Here is a 20,382-nt window from a genome sequence, read left to right on the forward strand (position 1 = left end):
ACTGAGCCACCCAGGCGCCCCGTCAGTAGGTAAAATTTTTAAATCAAAGTTTGATATACAGAGAAAAGTTTATAAATCATAAGGGTACAGCTAAATGAATGATCAGAAAGGAGATATATCCACATAGCCCCCTTTGAGATCAAGAGATAAGACATTATTCTCTGTATCTCCTTTTGTACGGTTGAATATTGATCCACAGGATGTATTAGGAAATATCAACATAAACAAACACCTAAGAGGGGGATATGTTCTGTTTCCTCGGTGCATCACAGCAGCTTGAACAACGGCCACGCAAAGACAGCAAGTCTTTTTTTTTTTTTTTTTTTTAATGTTTTATTTATTTTTAAGACAGAGAGACAGAGCATGAGCGGGGAGGGGCAGAGAGGGAGACACAGAATCCAAGGCAGGCTCCAGGCTCCGGGCTGTCAGCACAGAGCCTGACACGGGGCTCAAACTCACAAACTGTGAGATCGTGACCTGAGCCGAAGTCGGACGCTTAACCGACTGAGCCACACCCAGGCGCCCCAAGACAGCGAGTCTTAATCCCCGGGATTTGTAGATGCGACTTTATTTGGAAACGAGGACCATGGATACATCTTTTGGGGGCCACTACTCCAGCACTGAAAGAGAGGGATTAGCATCAGTCTGTCGCCAAAGTCGCCTGTGGACACGTTAATAACGGAAGCTGACACCTGCCCGGCTGAGGGCCAGGTCGCGGACACCTGCAGGTACCCTTCTGCCCCACCACAAGCCGCTAGCATCCCTGTCACCTCTTTCCATCAAAACAGCACAAGTCATTATTAGTTCCATTTTACGGATCAATAAACTGAGCCACCAAAGATGGGAGTAAAGCTGCAGGTCAAACGTGGTGACGACAGAAGTGGAATCTGGACTCTGACGGGATGGGGGAAAAACCCCCCCCCCCCCCTCCCCCCCCCCCCCCGCCTCCTTCGAGACCATCACAGAGGCCATCACTTTGGGGCCATACGCACTGTGACAGATGACAAACACAAGAGGAGACTTCCACACATCTCTGAAAAAAACCGTACATCCTCTTGAGTTTTCTTTTCTAGTCTCGGCCTCCCTGATTCCTGCGGCCTCCACTTAGACCGCGTGGCCCGTCCCCTCACCCCCACAGTCACATCCTCCAAGTCTGCCACACGGCGTCTGCACGCTTCTTTAAAGAATGCTTCCCGGAACCGACAACCGTAAAAACCAACTTTCATGGAGTACTTATGTGCCAGGCTCCCTTCTAAGCACTTCAATTACAGAACTGCAATTTAATGTCAACAACTCCATTAGATAAGATTACTATTATTATTCCCCGTATTGGAAATGAGGAAACAGACATGGAAGTGAAGTTATGTTGCTCAAGGCCACCAAGTGAGGAAATGAAAGCTGGTACTGAAATGTAGGCAGCCTGTCTCCAGAGCCCCGTATTCTTAACCTCTACCCTCTATGCCGCCTCGCCTCGTGCCTCCTCAAGAGTCAGAAGAGACCACCTCCCTTGTTTCAAGTACTATACTCCACATGATGCGACCTCAGGTCACATGGCAGTTACATCACGTGCAGGCATTTATTTGTTCACTGCTAAACGCGTATGCATCTATCCCTCTCCTCCTCCTCACCAGAAGAGTCCCCGAAAGCCACAGACTCTGAGAGAAAGTATGTGGCAGGGGTGGCAGGTGGACAGGCAGAAAGAAGGCTAAGAGAGGGCGAGCCACAAAAACAGATGAAGGATCCAAGGGTAAAACAGCAAGCACGTCAATACGGAGGCGCAACGACAGACCAGGTGCAGGGAGACCGTGGGCTGGTTGAGGACAAGTCTCACAGACGCCGCGTCTGCGTTCCGTCATTCCGGAGAGTCCTCAGAGGCAGGCCAGGCACCACCCTTGGCTGCATCCAGAAAAGCCCCTGCGCTCAGCCAACCTCGACACTGGTGATCACTCGGAGGCACCGGCAGCCAGAAGGGAGAAAAGCGTCTTATTCCAAACTCGTTAGACATGGCGGGGAATGGAAGCAAGCCGATCTCCTCAAAGACGTGGCGGACGCGCTCTCGTGCGGCCTCTCTCTGGCTTTGTCTCGAAGACTCGGGCACCTTAGTCGCTTCACCGTTCTGTCGCCACCTCTGCCCCCTCTCCACGTGCGCCAAACCCACTCACCTTGGAGGCCACTCAGCCCCAGTGCTGCGAACGCGTCCTTCATCGCTGCCCTCTGCGGGCATCTCTCCCGCTTCAGAGCCCAGAGCACTTTTTGCCTCTGCCATCATTGGGCCACGATATCTGCCAATGGTTTTCTTTCATTCTTTGAATTCTTGTTGGCAAAATTTTGTTCCCAGAAACATGACACGATAGGCTACGCTATACAATTCACAGTATTTTGAGCATTTTTTTAAACATGCTAAATACCACTAAAGCCTCACGAGAAAATAAGTAACAGGTGTACAAGACGTAGCAGTTTGTCTTAATCCTTTTGCACTGATGTCTGAAATGTGAAAAACACAAAAGCTATGACATGTTGGGAGCACCCGATGGAGTGGAATCTCTAGGACGAAGCAAGTCAGGCACTGTTCAAAGTCTTGAGAATCCAGCTAAATCCCAGTTTAATCATTGATATTTTTTTGTTATGAAACCAAACGTGTCGACATTGAAAGATCTAGTCTAGAATCTATAAAGGGGGATAGGGAGTCTCCGGCCCTTGGGCAACGTTCCAAAAGCCTACTGGAAATCATAAATCTAAGAATAAAACTACTCGAGTTAAAACATCACAGTTCTTTGCTTTCAGCTCGAATCGTAAGAACCCGGTGAATTACATTAGTTACGGTGTGGAAGCCAAAACCTCTGAATGCTACATTTTTGATTAGTAAAAGGAAACTATTGTTTTGTAACTAAAATCTTTTAAAACAAGAATCCCGTTAGAAAAAATAATTTAGGGGTGTCTGGATGGGTCAGTCAGTTAAGCGTCCGTGACGCAAAAGTCATGATCTCACGATGAGCTCAATCCCTACACTGGGCTCTCTGCTGTCAGAGCAGAACCTGCTTCGGATCCTTTGTCTCCCTCTGCCCCTCCCCCACTTGCACCCATACACCCTCTCTCTTTCAAGAGTAAAATAAGCATTTAAAAAAAAAAAAGAAAAAAACAATTTAAAACCTTCCCATTCAATCCTTACAACTTAAAGAAGGTATTATTACTTCCTTCAATTTACAGATGAGGAAACTGAGTGAGCTCTTGTCCAAGAGTTCAATAGCTTGTCCAAGGCCATCCAGCTGGCAAGCAGCCTGCTCGGGAATCAAGGGGCAATTAATGCCAGAGCTCATGTTCTTCGTCTCCGGATTTTATTCATCTCCCTTTCCTCTCTCACTTTGGATAGCCTCTGCCTTCCCAACAACTAAAGGAGAAGGACTTCCAGTAGCTTCAAGTTCAGACAAGAAGCAGCATGGGAGGAAACAAGGCTCTTGGGGAGTGTCTGTTGGAGACACATCACCCTGTGGATTTCTGGACCTCAGACGAGTCCGGGGAAATGTGTATCTTCTAAGAACTATGGAGTTTGGGGGCACAATCATTTAAGAATTCCATGCTCTATGGTCTGGGAATAACGACCCCAAATTCTTCATTCCGCTGCCTTTAGCACCTACCTCCTCCTGACCGTGGATATCATTTTATCAATACTCAGTCACCCTCCTAGGGAACTGAAGAATGGGATGAGGAAAGCAGCACGTGATAGTCTTTTCGGCACTGCCTGCTCTCTACCAGTTTGTTCTAACCTTTTTTTCCCTTTTTCTTTAGATAAAAGATACTCCAGGACGGGGCACAAATTCTCTTCGACAAATGGCCCAAAATAAAAGACAAAAGTATAAGTACATTTCTAGATTTTCAGAGGTCATTTCTAGATTTAAAGAGCACCTGGGCGGCTTGGTCGGTTGAGCATCGGGCCATTGATTTCAGCTCAGGTCATGATCTTGGGGTCGTGAGATCAAGCCCCATGGAAGGCTCTGTGATGAGTGTGGAGCCTGCTTGGGATTCTCTCTCTCTGCTCCTCTCTCCCACTTGGATGCTCTCTAAAATTAAAAAAATAATAAAGAGGTCACTGCAGGGGCACCTGGGTGCCTCAGTCGCTTAAGTATCTGATTCTTGATCTCAGCTCAGGTCTGGATCTCAGGGTTGTGAGCTTAAGCCCCCACATTGGGCTCTGCACGGGGCATGAAGCCTCCTTAAAAATAAATGAATAGGCCATTGCAGATACAAAGGAGGTGGCGGCTTCTATTAGTCGGGAACTTCTGCAGCCCTACTCCACACTAGCAGCCCCACCGCGGGGCTGACGGTACAACATCTCACATGTGAACTCCGTAACATCAGGAGCAGAGTGGCCCTGCAGGCTTCCTGTTGAACCGCGCTTTCTGTTACGTCCTAATAGAGAATGATTCCAATCTCAAAGTTCAAGTCTACCTGAACCAGAGGCCAGGACACAGCGGCCATTCAACAGATCTTATCTTGCAATTTCCTTCACCGGGTTAAACTAGACTTCAATTGTCCACGACGTTAACGACTTGATCACAGTGTGAAGCCGACCCAGTGGCGGTTCCGGTCCGCCAGTGGAACTCGAGCAGCACAAAGGCAGGACTCCATGAACTCGTTTTGAATTAGGTGAAGCAGGTAAACCAACAGGTGTGGGTATTTATTAACTGAACATAAGAAAATGACCCAGCCTGGGCAACCATAAAAATCCTCGGTGGTTAAGCAAAGTGAAAGGGGTTTCAGAAATACCGTCTAACGCCTTTGGAGAACTATTTCGTAAGTTTCCCAAAGACCTTCACTAAATGGACGCAGCCAAATTCAATGGAGGTAGAGGTCCGTGTGCAAACTGCCTCTATTCTCCTGAGCTATAGCCAGCGTAACGCTGTCATTTCAGGAAGCAGGGGATTTTAACACATAACGTGCAAGTCAGCCAAAGCGCTATTAAACGCATAAACCTTTTTATTTGCATTAGAAAGGCATCCATCACCTCACGCTACAATTCGCAATGAAGAAGTAAATGTGCTATTTTGCTTCGCCTCACAAGAAAACTTTTGTATTATTTCCAGAATAAAAGTTGTGACTTTAACTGGCTACACTGCAATGGTAAATACAGTTGATCCCTGAACACGGGAGTAAGGGTCACTGACAGCCTCCCCTGTCCAAAATCCAAGTATAACTTTTGACTCCCCCAAAACTGAACCACTGTTGGCTGGAAGTCTTACTCAAATCATAGTCAATTAACCGTTGACAGACCTTGTATACCCATCGTACAGTGTATTCTTAGCATCAAATAAGCCAGACAGAAGAGTGTTAAGAAAGTCATCAGAAAAATACAGTACTACTATACCGTATTTATTGAAAAAAATCCACACCTAAGTGGACCCGTACGGTTCAAGTCTGTGTTGTTCAAGGGTCACCTGTACCTACGCGAAAGGCTACGCCTACTTACCTAAGCTGTCTGTCTCTTGTGTGGTAACAACCCAGATATTACACAGCAAGTAACCTAGCATTTCTATTTTCACGTTAACAATTACCATTCAATTTACAGGAAGGCACTAGAGGGGGACCTGGGGGGCTCAGTCAGTTAAGCATCCAACTCCTGGTTTCGGCTCAGGTCATGATCTCGTGGCTTTGTGGGTTCGAGCCTGGAGTCGGGGTCAGCTCCGGCAGCAAGGAGCCTGCTTGGGATTCTCACTCTCTGCCCCTCCCCCACTCGCACAGTCTCTCTCTCTCTCTCTCTCTCTCCCTCCCTCCCTCCCTCTCTTTTTTTTTTAAATAGGCACTAGAGGGGTGCCTGGGTGGCTCAGTCGGTTGAGCGTCCGACTTTGGCTCAGGTCATGATCTCACGGTCTGTGGGTTTGAGCCCCGTGTCAGGCTCTGTACTGACAGCTCGGAGCCCGGAGCCTGCTTCGGATTCTGTGTCTCCCTCTCTCTCTCTGCCCCTCCCCTGCTCCTGCTCTGTCTGTCTCAAAAATAAATAAAAACATTAAATAAATAAATAAATAAATAGGCACTAGAGACATTTTGGGATGAATGAGCTTCACACAGAACCAAATACGAAGACTCACAAGCTGCTGATCAGATCAGGAAAGTCTGGGATAATATTTCTCTCAATAAGGAAACAGATGGGTTCGTCCTTTTAGTTAACTAGTTGGGTGCCTGCAACCCAACTACAGATGAAGTGAGGTGAGACTGGGGGTTGGCAGGTGGAACAGGGAGGAAGGTGGCTGGAAAGGTCCAAGCGATGAGAGTCCAGGACAGTCCCTGTAAAGAATAGGAAGGCTGACCTGGGACAGACGGCAGACATGAGTGGCCACTTGGCTCGGCACCAACCATCTGTGGAGTCCCCAACGTAGGCAGGTGTTCAATGGTTGTTGAAAGGGCTTGTGGAATGGGACGTCAGGCTGAAGTGAGACCTGGGTTCTGGCACTAACCAAACGGATGGCTCTGATAAGTCATGTATCACCCAGAAGGAGCTGTGCTGCAAAAACTGATAAAAACAAAACCACTAATGAGCATGGCATTAAAGCCCACGCGATGACACGTGACTAGTCAACGTTCCTGGACCAGTTACACATACAATTAACAAGGACAGTGAGACAAAGTCAGGCAACAACTAATCCAGTTTCCTGGCTGGACATTTTTTTCATTATCTATCCTCAGGGGAAAAACCAAACATCTGGCAACATCTACCTTTTTGGATTCCTAGGGGAAGTCGCCATAAGGGCAGGGAATACATCAGGCTTTCTTTTAAATGGCCAACGCGGGGACCACTGTTTTTTGTTTTAATTTTTAAAAAATGTTTATTGGGGCGCCTGGGAGGCTCGGTCGGTTAAGCGTCCGACTTCGGCTCAGGTCATGATCTGACGGTCCGTGAGTTCGAGCCCCGCGTCGGGCTCTGTGCTGACAGCTCAGAGCCTGGAGCCTGCTTCGGATTCTGTGTCTCCCTCTCTCTCTCTCTCTGTCTCAAAAATAAATAAACGTTTAAAAAAAAAATTAAAAAAAAAAATGTTTATTGAGTGAGACAGAATGCGAGTGGGAGAGGGGCAGAGAGAGTGGGGGGACAGAATCTGAAGCAGGCTCCAGGCTCCGAGCTGTCAGCACAGAGCCCGACGGCGGGGCTGGAGATCATGACCCGAGCTGAAGTCAAAAGCTGAGCCACCTAGGCGCCCGAGGGACCACCTTTCTTTAACCCTTGTGTGTGCAATCGAGCTGGATAAGGAGTCCCTAACACAGTGGTCCCAGCTCCCACGCACGGGACATCCTATGCGAACTTGTCCTCTACGAGCACGGATGCACAAACCTTTAGGTTTTCAAATGTTCAACAGCCATAAACCCCTCCCCCACCGAAAAGGTTAAGAACCATCGCTCCAGGAATGTTCCTTTTCTGAAGCAAGCCTCCTAAATAGTTAATTCTCGCGAGTGACTCCCGGGGTGTCCGCGGCTGGCAAGTCTCGTGACCCCCCAAGAGGCAGGGTCAGACGCGCTGCTCCGTGCGGCGTAACCTCATCCTCCACTACACGAAGCCCTGCACCGAGGCACTTGGGAGGGCTACGCGGTGGTATTCCGACCAGAGCGCAGGGACGGATGCATCAGTCGCGCAGTTTAACATCGCGTCTGCGCACCGCCTCTTCGTTGGTCCTCACCAGTGGCCCGATTTTAAGCAAGTTACTTCGCCTCCGGGGCACCCGCTGCGGGAAGCAAATACAAGCCGGGTGTCCAAGTAGATCCGTTTTTTTTTTTTTTTTTCCTCATCCACGACCGAGGCCGGTGCTCCGCGCTCCGCAGTCCCAGGCCTCCCTGCCCTGAGCGGCCAGGGACGTCGCCGCCATCTGAGCAGGGCCGCCTGGGCATGCCCTCTGGGGACAGGAGGAGGCGGCGCCGGGCATCCCAAATCCACTCACGTTTCCCGACCGCCGCCCGTCTCCTCGCAGTCCCGCGGCGCCTCGCACGGAACACCCCGCGCCCTGGTCACGCTCACTGCCTGACCGTGCGGTCCCGAGCGCCTGGCAGAGGCACTTCCCCCGACAGCACAGACCCGCGCGACACCCGCGCCTCAGCCGCGTCCCCCCCCGCCGCCACGTGACCACCGCGAGCCAACTCCCGCCGCCGGCGCCGGCTCCCCCGGCCGAGGCCCGCGCGTGCGTGGAGGCACGCATGCGCGCGCATGCGTGAGACGGGCGCGCTCCTCCCGGCGACGGTTTCCTAGCAGCTGGGCGCCTGCGCTGCGTGTGGTTCCAGTGCCCGCGGAGGGAGGTACTGCGCGCCTGAGCACGGGCGCGCTTGCGCAGTAACTAGACGCGGGCGTTTCTTTCCTTCCTTTTTATAGAGTTGGTGGGGGGGAGGGGGCAGATTGGAGTTGTAAAATGGCGGCTTGGAGCGTATTCGGCGCCGTTCCCCCGGCGGTCTCTGGCTGAGCGGCGGCTCTGCCTCACTGCCGAACACAGAGAGGCGAGGCGAGGCCCCCAGAGGACATGGTGTTTGAGACCCGGGGCTTGCTGACCACCAAGTCTTTCGAGAAGCTCGGCGCACCGGAAGCGACCAGGCGCGCCCAACCGGGTGAGCAGCGGCCCCTCCAGACCCGAGGCCCGCGCGGCTGCAACCTCGCACCTGCTCGCTGTCGCGCACCCGGCTTTCGCCGCACCCACAACCCAGCGAGTGCCGCGGCGGCCGCCTGGGAGGTAAGAGGAGGGCGGGCGGCGTGGCAGGAGAAGGAGCCGAGCCTGGGGAGAGGCGCCGGGGTCACGGTACGGGACTTGGCCTGGAAGGGGGAGCTGGGCTGCGGGTCCCAGGCCTGGGGAGGAGGCAGCCGGGGTCCGGGTGCGGGAGTCGGAGCTGGAAGGGGAACCCTGGGCAGGAAGCCGGGGTCCAGATCCGGGACTCGGACCCGGAAGGAGGACCCTGGGCTGGAGCCGGGGTGAGCGGCCCGGGCGTGGGGTGGAGGAAGCTGGGGTCCGGGCGCGGGACTCGGACCTGGAAGGGGGATTCTGGGCGGGGGACGGGGTGAGGGGCCCGGGCCTGGGGAGCAGGAAGCTGGGATCCGGGCGCAGGACTCGGACCTGGAAGGGAAACTCTGGGCGGGAGCCGGGGTGAGGGAACCTGGGTCGGGGGTGGAGGAAGCTGGGGTCCGGGTGCGGGACTCGGATCTGGAAGGAGAAGCCGGGGTAAGGGGTCCGGGCCGTGGGGTGGTGGGGTCAGCCGGGGAGGGTGGGGCGGGATGATCCCAGCGGCGCGTAGTCGGGTGCTGTTAGTGAAGCCGGACGCCGGACCGACCTGTCGGGGCTGCAGCGCCCAAATCGGGCGAGGCGGCCCCGGCGGAGGCCGGAGCGGCCAGGGACCATCCTGATCCGGGCATCCTTCCTAGCCGTTCCCCTCGGTACTTCTTCCTTCTTGGCCGGCTCGCCGCCCCCTCCTCGCTCCCTACACTACCTCTGCCTCGGCTTCCCTTTCTTCGTGCAATCCCGGGCTATCGATCGCCTTTTACTCTGTTCCCTTAAGGAGCAATTTTGAGGCTTCCTTTTCCCCTGGCATTTCAGTCTCCGGGGTCTGCCTCCTTGTTTTTTGTTGTTGTTTTTTTTTCCTCGGTCAAATATGGGCACATGTGTTTTCATCTTAGGGTACCCTGGTGTCGACTGAAGTTCAGCCCCAAGGATGAGGCAGCGCTTGGTAGCAGAGACCGCATAACTCTATCCGGCGCAAATACTAGCTTTTTCCCACTTACGAAAACTCTCAATTTGCTATGACAGTGTTTCCTACCTAGGAATCCTTTCAAAAGCTGGTACCTTTTTAACCACAAGCCCAAACGTTTTCTAAATCCTTTTTTTTTTTTTTTAAACAGATTTTATTTTTAAGTAAACTACACCCAAAGTGGGGCTGAAACCCACAACCCTGAGATCAAGAGGCCCTCGCTCTACTGGCTCAGTCAGCCAGGTGCCCCTAAATTCTTAGTAATAGCCGGGACATAAAACTCCTTAGGTGCTAGGCCTTGTTCTGAGTACTTAACAGAGACTTCCGTCCCACCCCCCCTTCTTTTTGCACAAAAAGAAAATTTATTAACTGAAGCATCGTGCTTTGAAATAAAATATGGATTTGCTAAAATATATTTTAAAGCCTGGCTCATAATTGAAGTCTTTTTTTCCACACTGTACTTTGTACATTTTGAAGAAAAAAATAGTATTTTTTATACCTTTTGCTTCTAACAAAATTTGTTTCTTCGATAAGATTCATTAAGCCCTTCCACTGTTCTGGGCACTGTGCTAAACTAACTTTTTTCCTTTTTTTTTTTAATTTTTTTTGAGACAGAGGCTGAGCATGAGCAGGGGAGAGGCAGAGAGAGAGAGGGAGACACAGAATCTGAAACGGGCTCCAGGCTCTGAGCTGTCAGCACACAGCCCGATGCGGGGCTCGAACTCACGGACCGTGAGATCATGACCTCAGCCGAAGCGACTGAGCCACCCAGGCACCCCTAAACTAACTTTTTTTCTTTTTTTTTTTTTCTTTTTTTTGAGACAGAGACTGAGCATGAGCAGGGGAGAGGCAGAGAGAGAGAGGGAGACACAGAATCTGAAACAGGCTCCAGGCTCTGAGCTGTCAGCACACAGCCCGATGCGGGGCTCGAACTCACGGACCGTGAGATCATGACCTCAGCCGAAGCGACTGAACCACCCAGGCACCCCTAAACTAACTTTTTTTCTTGATCTTACTTCACCACACCTGCCTTGTCTACAGATGAGGAGGCCAAGTCACAACAATTAAATAACTTGCCAAAGGTCTAGCAAGGAAATGGCAGAACTGAGATGCCGGCATCTTGTAGTATTTTCCGAAATCCGTACTGCCCCGGGTCACTGATTGAGCACTTCTGGAATACCTCCTATAAGATGGACAGGTTCGGGGCCTTTGGAGGGGGTCAGCAAACAGCGAAGATCCCTGCCCTGTGGCGAGGTCACAGATTCAATAAATAGGGTAGGATACGGACGCAGCTGTGTTCATTTTGGTTTTTACTCTGCTGGTTGTCTCCTCGCTTGTGGGTGTGAGTTAGATGCTGAAATTTTACTATGGTTTTTGCACTTTCAGCGTCACCCTTTTTTGCCTTGATCACGTACGGTTACAGCAAAAGAGACTATTTCAACTTCTCCCCTCTTCTGCCCTCTGGTGGAGGTGTTACTTACTGAGTAGGAAAAGAATCCCAGCAGAGACCTGGCCTCTGAACCTTTGGAGTTCAGTAAGATCGAGTCTGAAAGTACCTTGATTGTTTGAGTAACAGAGATTAATGGCAAAACTTAACGAGGTATTTGGTGGGGGGAGACCTTAAAAAAGGATTTGCAGGTAATGGCTGGGTCTCATATTTCATGTGTTAGCAACTTGGGCTTTAAAACCATTTATTCTATAATCAGGAAAGAAAGCGTGTACGTACTTGTAAAAGAGAAGTTTAGATATTATTAAGATATTACTAAAAGCTGAACATCCCCTATGTAATGACTCCACAGGGGGCCAGATTTTGGAGGACTTTGGAATGTCAACATTTGAATTTTATTGTGTAGCTACTAAAGAGAACTAGGCCGGGTGTAAATGTGTATCTTAATGACCATGAAATTCTAGGAACTGACTCTGGTAGGTTGTGGTGTTGAGTCAAATGAGTGGGGAAAGACCTTCAGAAAGGAGTCTAGACAGGTTTCAGGGACCCTGAATGAACTGGTGAATTCCAGGCAAGGCGGGTAGCGCGGGAAATGGAATTTGCTTGTTCCATTTAGCTGGTGAGTTAGAGAACGAGCCAGTTCAGCACTCACAATGGAGCTCTCTGTTGAGTGTTTTGGTATTTTTGTTTTTTATAGTAAACAACATATATTAGGATCAGAAAACATTGCAGGTTTTAAGGGATGGTTTCAAGTACCCTCTCTGCTTAGCTGCTTGTGTCCCACTGCAGAGATAATACCGTTGCCCCCCGCCCCATAACACTGGCTTTAGAGTTGAGCTGATGTCTTATTCTTGAAGGGTGACATGTAAATTTTCAGAATGTTAACACATTGATATTAATTACATTTTGAACTTTTAAATGATATCCTAGCTTACAGTATACAGATTGGGGTAATTAAATGTTCAGTCTCGGGAAATTTATTTCTATCAATTGTCTGTAGCCTAAAGAAGAGTACTCATGCTGTGAAGGTATTTCCACTGCCTTATTAAAATTCTTGTCTAAGGATGAGCTTCTTTACTGAATCATCTTTAAGAGAATTTGAAGCATTTAAAATGTTTTGCCTGTAGCAAGACTGTGATTATAATTTGCATAGAATAAATTAATCACTTGTTGATTACGTATACAGTACTTCGGATTTTTAAAAATCAGTGTTACAGTGTCTTTTCAAATGGAGCTGGTTTAGCATTGTTTAAAATTCTTCGTAAAAATTCTTTAAAAATTCGTTGTAAGGAATTACATCTTGATCCAGAAAAGTAAACCTTTCACTTCTTTCACTTTTAACGTAGGGTTGAAACAATGGCCAAAAGAATTGCTGAGAAGGAATTGACCGACAGGAACTGGGATCAAGAAGACGAAGCAGAGGAGGTAAGATCTTTCCCCAAGAACGATTCCCTGCTGCTTCTAAATTTAAATTCATTTTGGGATTCCTCGGGCAGATTTGGTAGGAAAATCAAAAGGCCTTTTAGGGGCGCCTGGGTGGCTCCATCAGTTAAGCAGCTGACTTCAGCTCAGGTCATGATCTCACGGTTCGTGGGTTCGAGCCCCGCGTCGGGCTCTGTGCTGACAGCTGAGGGCCTGGAGCCTGCTTCGGATGCTGTGTCTCCCTCTCTCTCTGCCCCTCCCGCGTTCATGCTCCATCTCTCTGTGTCTCAAAAATAAATAAACATTAAAAAAAAATTTGTATTAAAAAAAAAAAAAGGCCTTTTAAAGAACAGCCGGAACAGGAAATAGTATGGTTTCTTATGATCTGTACTTAGTATAGAAATTTATTTATTACATTTGGCTGTCTTTTTCCCACTAGTTCCCGTTCCTGAAATATTCTGCACCTTTGTAGAAGCACCTTCCTGAATTTCATATACTTGCTGCATTCTAAACTCATAGTTTTAGTCAAGCCTGAAGGGTGAGTAAGTGATCTGGTCGTGAACTTAGCATCGCGCCCGAACGTGAGAAGTGGTACTACACCACGTGACTTCTCCGTCTGCCGCACCCGTAATTTGAGATTTCTGATTGGGGTCACCTCCCTTACTCTAATGCTTCTTGGAGGCCTGTCTTCATGTTCGCACAGATCTGAGACCCCCGCCCCCGCCCCCACCCCCACAACAATGAAATAGAATTTGGATGGCCTAGTTTCTTTCCTCACAAAATAAAAATGGTCTTCCCTCAGAAATATTTCCTTTTCTCTCTTACAAAGAATAGAAATCACAGCTGCATTTTTAGTGCCTTGTCAGCAGTTTGATGCTCCCAGGCCAATAGAATAGTGCTAAGTTTAAAAAAAAGAGGAAGAAGAAGAAATTTCTGCAAAACTGTTTCCAAGCTTATTCTAAAACTGTCTTCTTGCTGAATCTGTCTTGTCATATGAACGTTTTTTCCTTGACAAATACATGTATTCCTATGTTTAGGGAAACCAAAATCACAAGTTTATTAATATTTTGACAAGGTTTTTAACATTTCTAACTGACTTGGTGCTTTTTAACCAGGTCTTTGGTAACTCAGGTTTGTTCCAGATCTTCTGCCCAGTTTCATTCTGGGCCTAGTAAGATTTAAGACTGCGGTATAATGATTTACTTTGATGCTAAGATATTTCAGGTATGAAAGGACCTCCATTTGGATTGAATCTAATGAGTCTGAAAGGGCATTACATTTGTTTGGGGACAAATGCAACCAAATAGTCCCGTCTGTAAGCATGGAGGTCTCTTTAACCTTACGTGAAATAACTATGGATGACACCTTCTTACAGAAAGTATTTCATGCCAGCCCTACAGGGTAAAAGAAGGGTTGAAATAAACCCAAAGGTCTTCAGCCAACTTCTGATTATGGACGAGGTACTTTAGCTCCTGGGAAGAGAGGTAGCTTCCAAGCAGGGTCCCTTAGAGTCCCAGGTACATCAGTGGGCTTTTGGGTGATGGACAAATGGGCAAGGTTTCTCTTAAAAATGGTATGCACATGTGATAAAAATAAATGTGTTTTTGGAAACTGAAGTAGTAACGTACTAGATTTGGGCATTTGGGTTTTAGAACTGGCTCCACCACTGTTAACTGTTGATGATCTTTAAGGTAACTGTTGGCTTTTGAAGAATAGATTTTGCTTCTTAAAACTGGATTTTTATTCTAAGATACGTGTCTTTAAATATATTTAAAATTTGAAGAACCAGTTGTGAATAGTTTTCTACCAAACTTTTGATGGTCTTGGTCTTAGCAAAACTTTTTCTGTGTGTGCTCCTCTCCGGGTTGTATGCAAAGCCTGGATTTGCATAGATCCTGGGAGACTTCTTTCTTTCCTTTTTTTTTTTTTTGAGAGAGAGCACACTAGCAGGGGAGAGGCAGAGGGAGAGAGAGAATCGTAAGCAGGCTCCGTGCCCCTCAAGGAGCCCAGCCCAGCGCGCACTGCAATTTGGGGGCTTGATCTGGATCCCAGAACGGGCCTGGAACTCCTGTACCGTGAATCATGACCTGAGCCGAAATCAAGAGTCAGATGTTTGAGCCACCTAGGCGCCTCGTTCTGGGAGATTTCTCATTCATCTAAGTAGCTTTGGGATTCACGATGTAGACAACAGACATAAACTTTATTTTAATCTGCCCTCTCCTTACTTTGTTATCAGTATTAACAGTACATTAAAACCAGCAGATAGGAAGATAAGTTTGGTTAGGCTTTTTTGTTCATTTCTTTTTTGGGGCCTCATCTTACTGCTGTTTAATTTGTACACCTGCAGGTGGGAACATTCTCCGTGGCCAGTGAGGAAGTCTTGAAGAATAGAGCCATAAAGAAAGCAAAGCGTAGAAACGTTGGATTTGAAGTGAGTGTTTTCTTACCGCCCTTGGCATTAAACGCTAATTTGACTTCTGAGTCGCGGAGCATTTCTACCTCTGGGAGCCGTCAGATCAATAAATGCTTTTTAAAATGCTAACTCCACCTGTGAAAATCCTTGATGTAGACCACGGGAGATGGACAAGAAGCGTGGGATCCGTACCTTACCGAGTTGCAGAAATCCAGTGTCGATCCTATAGACGAGATTCCCGCCGAACGGCAGTAAGGAGAGGAAAAGACACGTGGAACGATACCACAGAAGTAGTGGCAGATGGCGTAAGGGAGGGAAACGCAGGGTGTCCTCAGAGTCCTGCTGCATCCTGGCGTCGGGGGCAGGGTCGGGGGAGTCCCTTAGCTCTGAAAGAAGCTTGGCAGGCGCGGGTTTTCTTCCCAGGATGCTAGGTCACGGTGTTTTCCTTCCCGTGTTCACAAGGATAAAAGATGAACTGTAACTTGTGAATGGAAATCACGTGGTCCGTGTTCAGCAGTCACTCCCATGTTTAACTAGTCTTCCCCGGTACAATTCCCAGCCCTCAGATACCTTCCAGGTGCCTGAGTGCTGACTCGGTGGCCCGGACATCTGTTGTCAGGCTGGAGAAGCTGCTTTGAACATCCGGGGTGGCAGCTCTGGAATGAATCTGCTCCCCTGCACCTTTCGTGGTGACTCTGTTCCGTTTGGTTATTCCAAGTTTTCACTGATCCGATTCCATTCTTAAAGACTGGTGACCGGTCAAAGCTAGGTATCAAGCCTAGTGAAGTTTGATGGCTCTTCCTCGGAGAGGGGGCAGCAGGAGGGAAGGACAACTTAATTGTGGAGGAAGTGATCGGTTCAGTTGGGGAAATGTGTTCTAAGAGCCTGGGGTACGTTGAGGTGAAGTTCTGGAAGACCACTAGGTGTGTGGGCGGCTTCCTGGAACAGGAGGTGCAGCTGTGAGAGTCCTCACCACGCAGGAGGTTGAAACCAGGGAGGGTGGCTGAGAGTGGCAGCTCACGGTGTAGACAGAAACCAGAGGAAGACCGCCTCAGGGAGGGATGGCCCGGCTGTCAGATGAGGGACAGTGAAGAAGTACAAGCCGTGTCCACCACAGTCCAGACTGGGCCAGAGGGAAGGGGGTTGGGGCCCTCTGGCTGCTAAAGGAAGTAAAAGACGCACATAATTTCGACTATAACTTGCAGCGTCAGGTTTCCATCAGAGCTTGTATATTAGAGAAATTAACAGTTACGTCATCTGCTTAAGTGCTGAAATGTGACTTTTCCTGTATACAGTTGACTGTTGACAGTACGGGTTTGAATTGCATTTATACGCAGATTTATTATTTTTTTGATAAGGGAGGGATGTTGGCGTCCCTAACCGCCGGTTGTTCCCATGTCAGCTGTCCTGGATTTGTTGTGCTGAGCACTAGGGATTCATTGGTGGGTGAAGACAGGAGTGAGTAAAATATCCGTGCCTGGTGGGCCTTACGTCCTAACGATGGAAGAGACACGCTGAACATATAATTTTAGTTTTCCTCTAAGTGCCATGGAGAAAAATCAAAGTACGCGAGGGAGATTGACAGACACGGGTGTGAGCCCCGGTGTATTACCTCATTCACTTGTGCTGTCACTTTTCTGAATGACTCCATTCCTTCGTTTAAAAGCCAGTGGTTCTTGAATTTTTGTGATGGCTCTAGAGCCAATGTACTGTCAGCAGTCTCTAAAATAACTATAAATATCCTCTGGTTCTTAAATCTCATGCAAAGTAAAGGGCTCTGAGGAGCTACTCACAGCTTTTTATGCTTCGTCCATGGAATCTTATAAAATGATAGCGCTCTGTGTGGTGTCTTTGGGATATTGATTCATTAAAAATCAAATTTATAGAGTGTCAGAACCGAAGAACTGTATTTATTACATGCATTGAAATTTATGCAAGTTAAGGCTTTGCTTTTGTTTTTGTTTTCTGGGTTTTTCTGGCCTAATTTTATTGCCACAATTGTATCCATGGTCAGTAACCATCTGAAATCCTATGTTTATGATTGAAATTTTTTGAACGATTTTTTTAAAACTTTGCAATAATATTAGGCTAACTGGCCCATTTAGAAAATGAGTTTCTAGTGTAAGTAATTTTTTGTGAGCTCATGATTCTAATTCGTTTGTGCGTGAACTTAAGGTTGGTACACTCCCGTGGATGTTCTGAGCATATGTATTTGAGAGTATTTCCTAGAGCCTCCCTTGGATCCTTGATCCAAAAAGCAGACCATCCCCCGCTGCGGTAGAACCACTGTTTTGAACGGGAGAGAAATAGTAACTTCAGTCAAGCACTGTAAACTGAGGAACGTGTCTCCAAAAGTTTCCAGGGGCAGAGAGCAGTGTTAGAAGTTCTTGGGGTGCCAGATGTTTCCAGAGCATCTCAGGTTAGAGAGGTGAGAGAGCCAGCCACAGTGGGTTGAAAGTGCTGGAAAGACCCTGCTACTGGAAGTCGCAAGAAAGTGGAGAATAAAAATGTTGCCTGTGGATTTCTCAACTAAGGGAAAGTCTAGATCTGAGAGTCGACTTCACCAGTTCCCAGAGACTAAAGGCTGCAGCAGGGCTTAGGAGATTACAGGTAAGTGGGTAAAGCACTTGGAGTTAACCTGACTTGATGTTTCTACAGCATCCTTGGGCTAATGGTCTTTTTGATTGCATAGCACGTGAAAAATGGTTCGTTAGGGATCCGTTGTATTGAAATGTTTGCTTTTAGTTACAATTCTGAGGCTGCGTACACAACGTTATCGCATCAGTCTTTTTTGTCTTCTATATCCTAAATCTATTTTTAAAAACAAATCTCACTGTAAATTGGGACTGTCCTTCATGGCTGTCTCAGGAAGGCAGCTTTGGATGGCAGAGCTGTGTCATCAGGAGGAAAATCCGCCTCATTTCCAGCTTGTGCTGGCAGTTTTCCTTTAATGCTGCTGGCGTAAGGGTTCCAGGTGCTATCGAGCCAAGATAAGACTGTCACTTATCTAGTTATGAAAGAGAGTTACCTAATGCGTGCTCTTTCTTTGTATTTCAGTCTGATAGTGGAGGGGCCTTTAAAGGTTTTAAAGGTTTGGTCGTACCATCTGGAGGAGGAGGGTTTTCCGGATTCGGTAACGGTGCTGGAGGGAAGCCCTTGGAAGGACTGTCTAATGGAAGCAGCGTGACTAGTGCCCCTCCCTTCTCCGGTGCCAGGGCAGCGAGCGAGACCAAGGCAGCCTTTGGTGAGTAGGTTCCCCTCCCGCTGGTCACACCTGGGTAAAGACCATCTGAAAAGTAACTCTGCAAAGATACTTTTCTTGTACTTATCCTGGGCCCTGGGACTAAACGAGCAGAAACGGGGTGATACCGAAAGGGATGCAAATTAGATATCGGCTATTGGCAGAGGAAGTGAATAGAGCAGAAGCTTTTGAGCCAGGATAGACCGAGGTTCTGTTCTCAGTTCTGCTGGCCGCCGGCTCTGTGACCCTGGTAAAGTCCCTTAGCCTGTGAGCATCCAGATCTTCAACTGTGAAATGAGAGTGACCCTCGGAATTGACCCGAGGGTCACAGGAGAAGAGGACGCTCTCAGTGGACCCTCTGTAAAGACCTGCCTTCCCGTCTCCTCATTCGTTCTGTGGGGGCCGAGGATTTTCTGTGTGGTGCGCGCCCCGCGGGAACCTAGGGGGTCCTCCGGCCTAGATTGGTTTCGCCCGGCGTGTGTTGATTGCCTGATCTGTTTTGAGAGAGTTGGTCACGAGCTCTCGGGATCAGTGACAGAGAATGGAATCCTGCGCTGCGGTCTTCGGTTTTCAGAAGTGACCCTGGCTGGTTGGATTGTACTTCGCTAGGTATTTTAAGTGTGGCCCGTTGGGTGTCAATTAGGCGGAGTGTTCGGTGTGATGAAGGTAGCGCTCCCTGTTAAGATTTTAACTGCACGAGTACGTGCTCATCCCACGGCGCTGGGGGTTAAGCTTTCCCCTGACCGTTGTGACAGTTCTCGGGGAAGGCAGGCATCAGGCATCCTTTTGAAAGAAAAGACCATTTTAAACTTAGAGGTTTAACTGACACGAGCCCCGTTTTTGTACAAAGTTTGATTTTTGTGATCACTGCTTCCTAAATGTCAGACGTGCACACGCTTCTTGAACTGTCACAAAACTAGGGTACGGTAAAAGAAAGTACGAAGGCAGTGCAGCATAAAAATCTGGGGGATAGAATCCAATCAGCCTCTCAGTAAACTCTTCAAACTTTAATTTCCTATAGGATCTGTTGCCACAAATGGTCCTACCTCCTTGGTCGATAAAAAGATTTTAAATCCCAAAACTAACGGTGACAGCCAGCAGCCCTCCTCCTCCGGCCTCCCCTCTAGCACGGCCTGCCCCAGGAACGCCTATCACAAGCAGCTGGCTGCCTTAAACTGCTCGGTGCGGGACTGGATCGTGAAGCACGTGAACACAAACCCGCTCTGCGACCTGACGCCCATCTTCAAAGACTACGAGAAATACCTGGCAGGGATCGAGCAGCAGCTCGGGAGCGGCGGCAGCTGCAGGGATTCCGAAAGCGACTTCGACAAGACGCCCGGCGCCACCGCGTCTCCCTCCCTCTTTGGGTCAACGACGTCACAGCAAGAGTCAACATTTTTGTTTCATGGCGGCAAAACCGAGGACACGTCTGAAAAGAAGACGGAGGCGGATCCTGAAAAGAAAGCGGACCCGTCGGCGGGAGCAGCAGGTGCCTCGTTTCACTTTAGCAAGAAGATCGAGAGTTCTGCCTTGGGCTCCTTAAACTCTGGCCCCCTGACTGGGTTTTCATTCTCTTCTGGAAACTCCAGTTTATTTGGCAAAGATATTAGCCAGAATAAACCGGTCTCTTCACCGTTCGCCACAAAGACGCTGGAGGTACAAGCCGACGGCGGCAGCAACGAACGCAAAGGTAATGACAGAGTTCCAGGCCGTCCTCGCGAGTCGGCTCCGGGTGTGTCCGAGTTGGTGTGTAGTGGCACGAGCGTAGGTGTGTGTTCCGGACGGATCTGGATTCACACTGTGACTGTCGTTTCCTAGGTGCGATCCCGGACAAAGTTGGCCAGCTGTTTCTGAGTCTGTTTTCCCTACTTGTAAAACGGAGTAAGACCGTTTTTGTAGAGTTTATTGTAAGGATTAAGAATATAAAGGTAAAAGTGAGGAACATATAGATATCTGGCACGATGACTTTGAAAATTATGAAACGCGTGGCTTTACGTGTAAAAAATTGAGTGGCGCCTGGGTGGCTCAGTTGGTTAAGTGCCCGAGTCTTGATTTCAGCTCAGGTCATGATCACAGGGTCGTGGGATCAAACCCCATGTTGGGCTCTGTGCTGAGCGTGGAGCCTGCTTAGGATTCTCCCTCCCCCTCCCCTCCCCT

General features: G+C 48.6%; 1 protein-coding gene and 1 long non-coding RNA gene across 2 annotated transcripts in view; one reads left to right on the forward strand and one right to left on the reverse strand.

Moving 5' to 3' along the window:
• Positions 1-935: 935 nt before the first annotated feature.
• On the reverse strand, positions 936-8,115 carry LOC125919700 (uncharacterized). The gene is made up of 3 exons (XR_007456868.1): positions 7,662-8,115; positions 6,303-6,505; positions 936-4,058 (listed from the first exon to the last, which is right to left on the reverse strand). It is a non-coding gene; the product is annotated as an uncharacterized LOC125919700 (long non-coding RNA).
• Positions 8,116-8,336: 221 nt separating this feature from the next.
• NUP50 (nucleoporin 50) overlaps positions 8,337-20,382 on the forward strand; it is a 17,998-nt gene continuing 5,952 nt past the window's right edge. The window contains exons 1-5 of the mRNA XM_049626506.1: positions 8,337-8,696; positions 12,496-12,574; positions 14,919-15,002; positions 18,042-18,228; positions 19,247-19,915. Of these exons, the coding sequence (XP_049482463.1) occupies positions 12,506-12,574; positions 14,919-15,002; positions 18,042-18,228; positions 19,247-19,915 (1,009 nt within the window). The 5' untranslated portion in view covers positions 8,337-8,696; positions 12,496-12,505. The remainder of the gene's footprint in view (positions 8,697-12,495; positions 12,575-14,918; positions 15,003-18,041; positions 18,229-19,246; positions 19,916-20,382) is intronic.

Source organism: Panthera uncia, chromosome B4 (assembly GCF_023721935.1).
Source record: "Panthera uncia isolate 11264 chromosome B4, Puncia_PCG_1.0, whole genome shotgun sequence".
Lineage (NCBI taxonomy): Eukaryota > Metazoa > Chordata > Mammalia > Carnivora > Felidae > Panthera > Panthera uncia.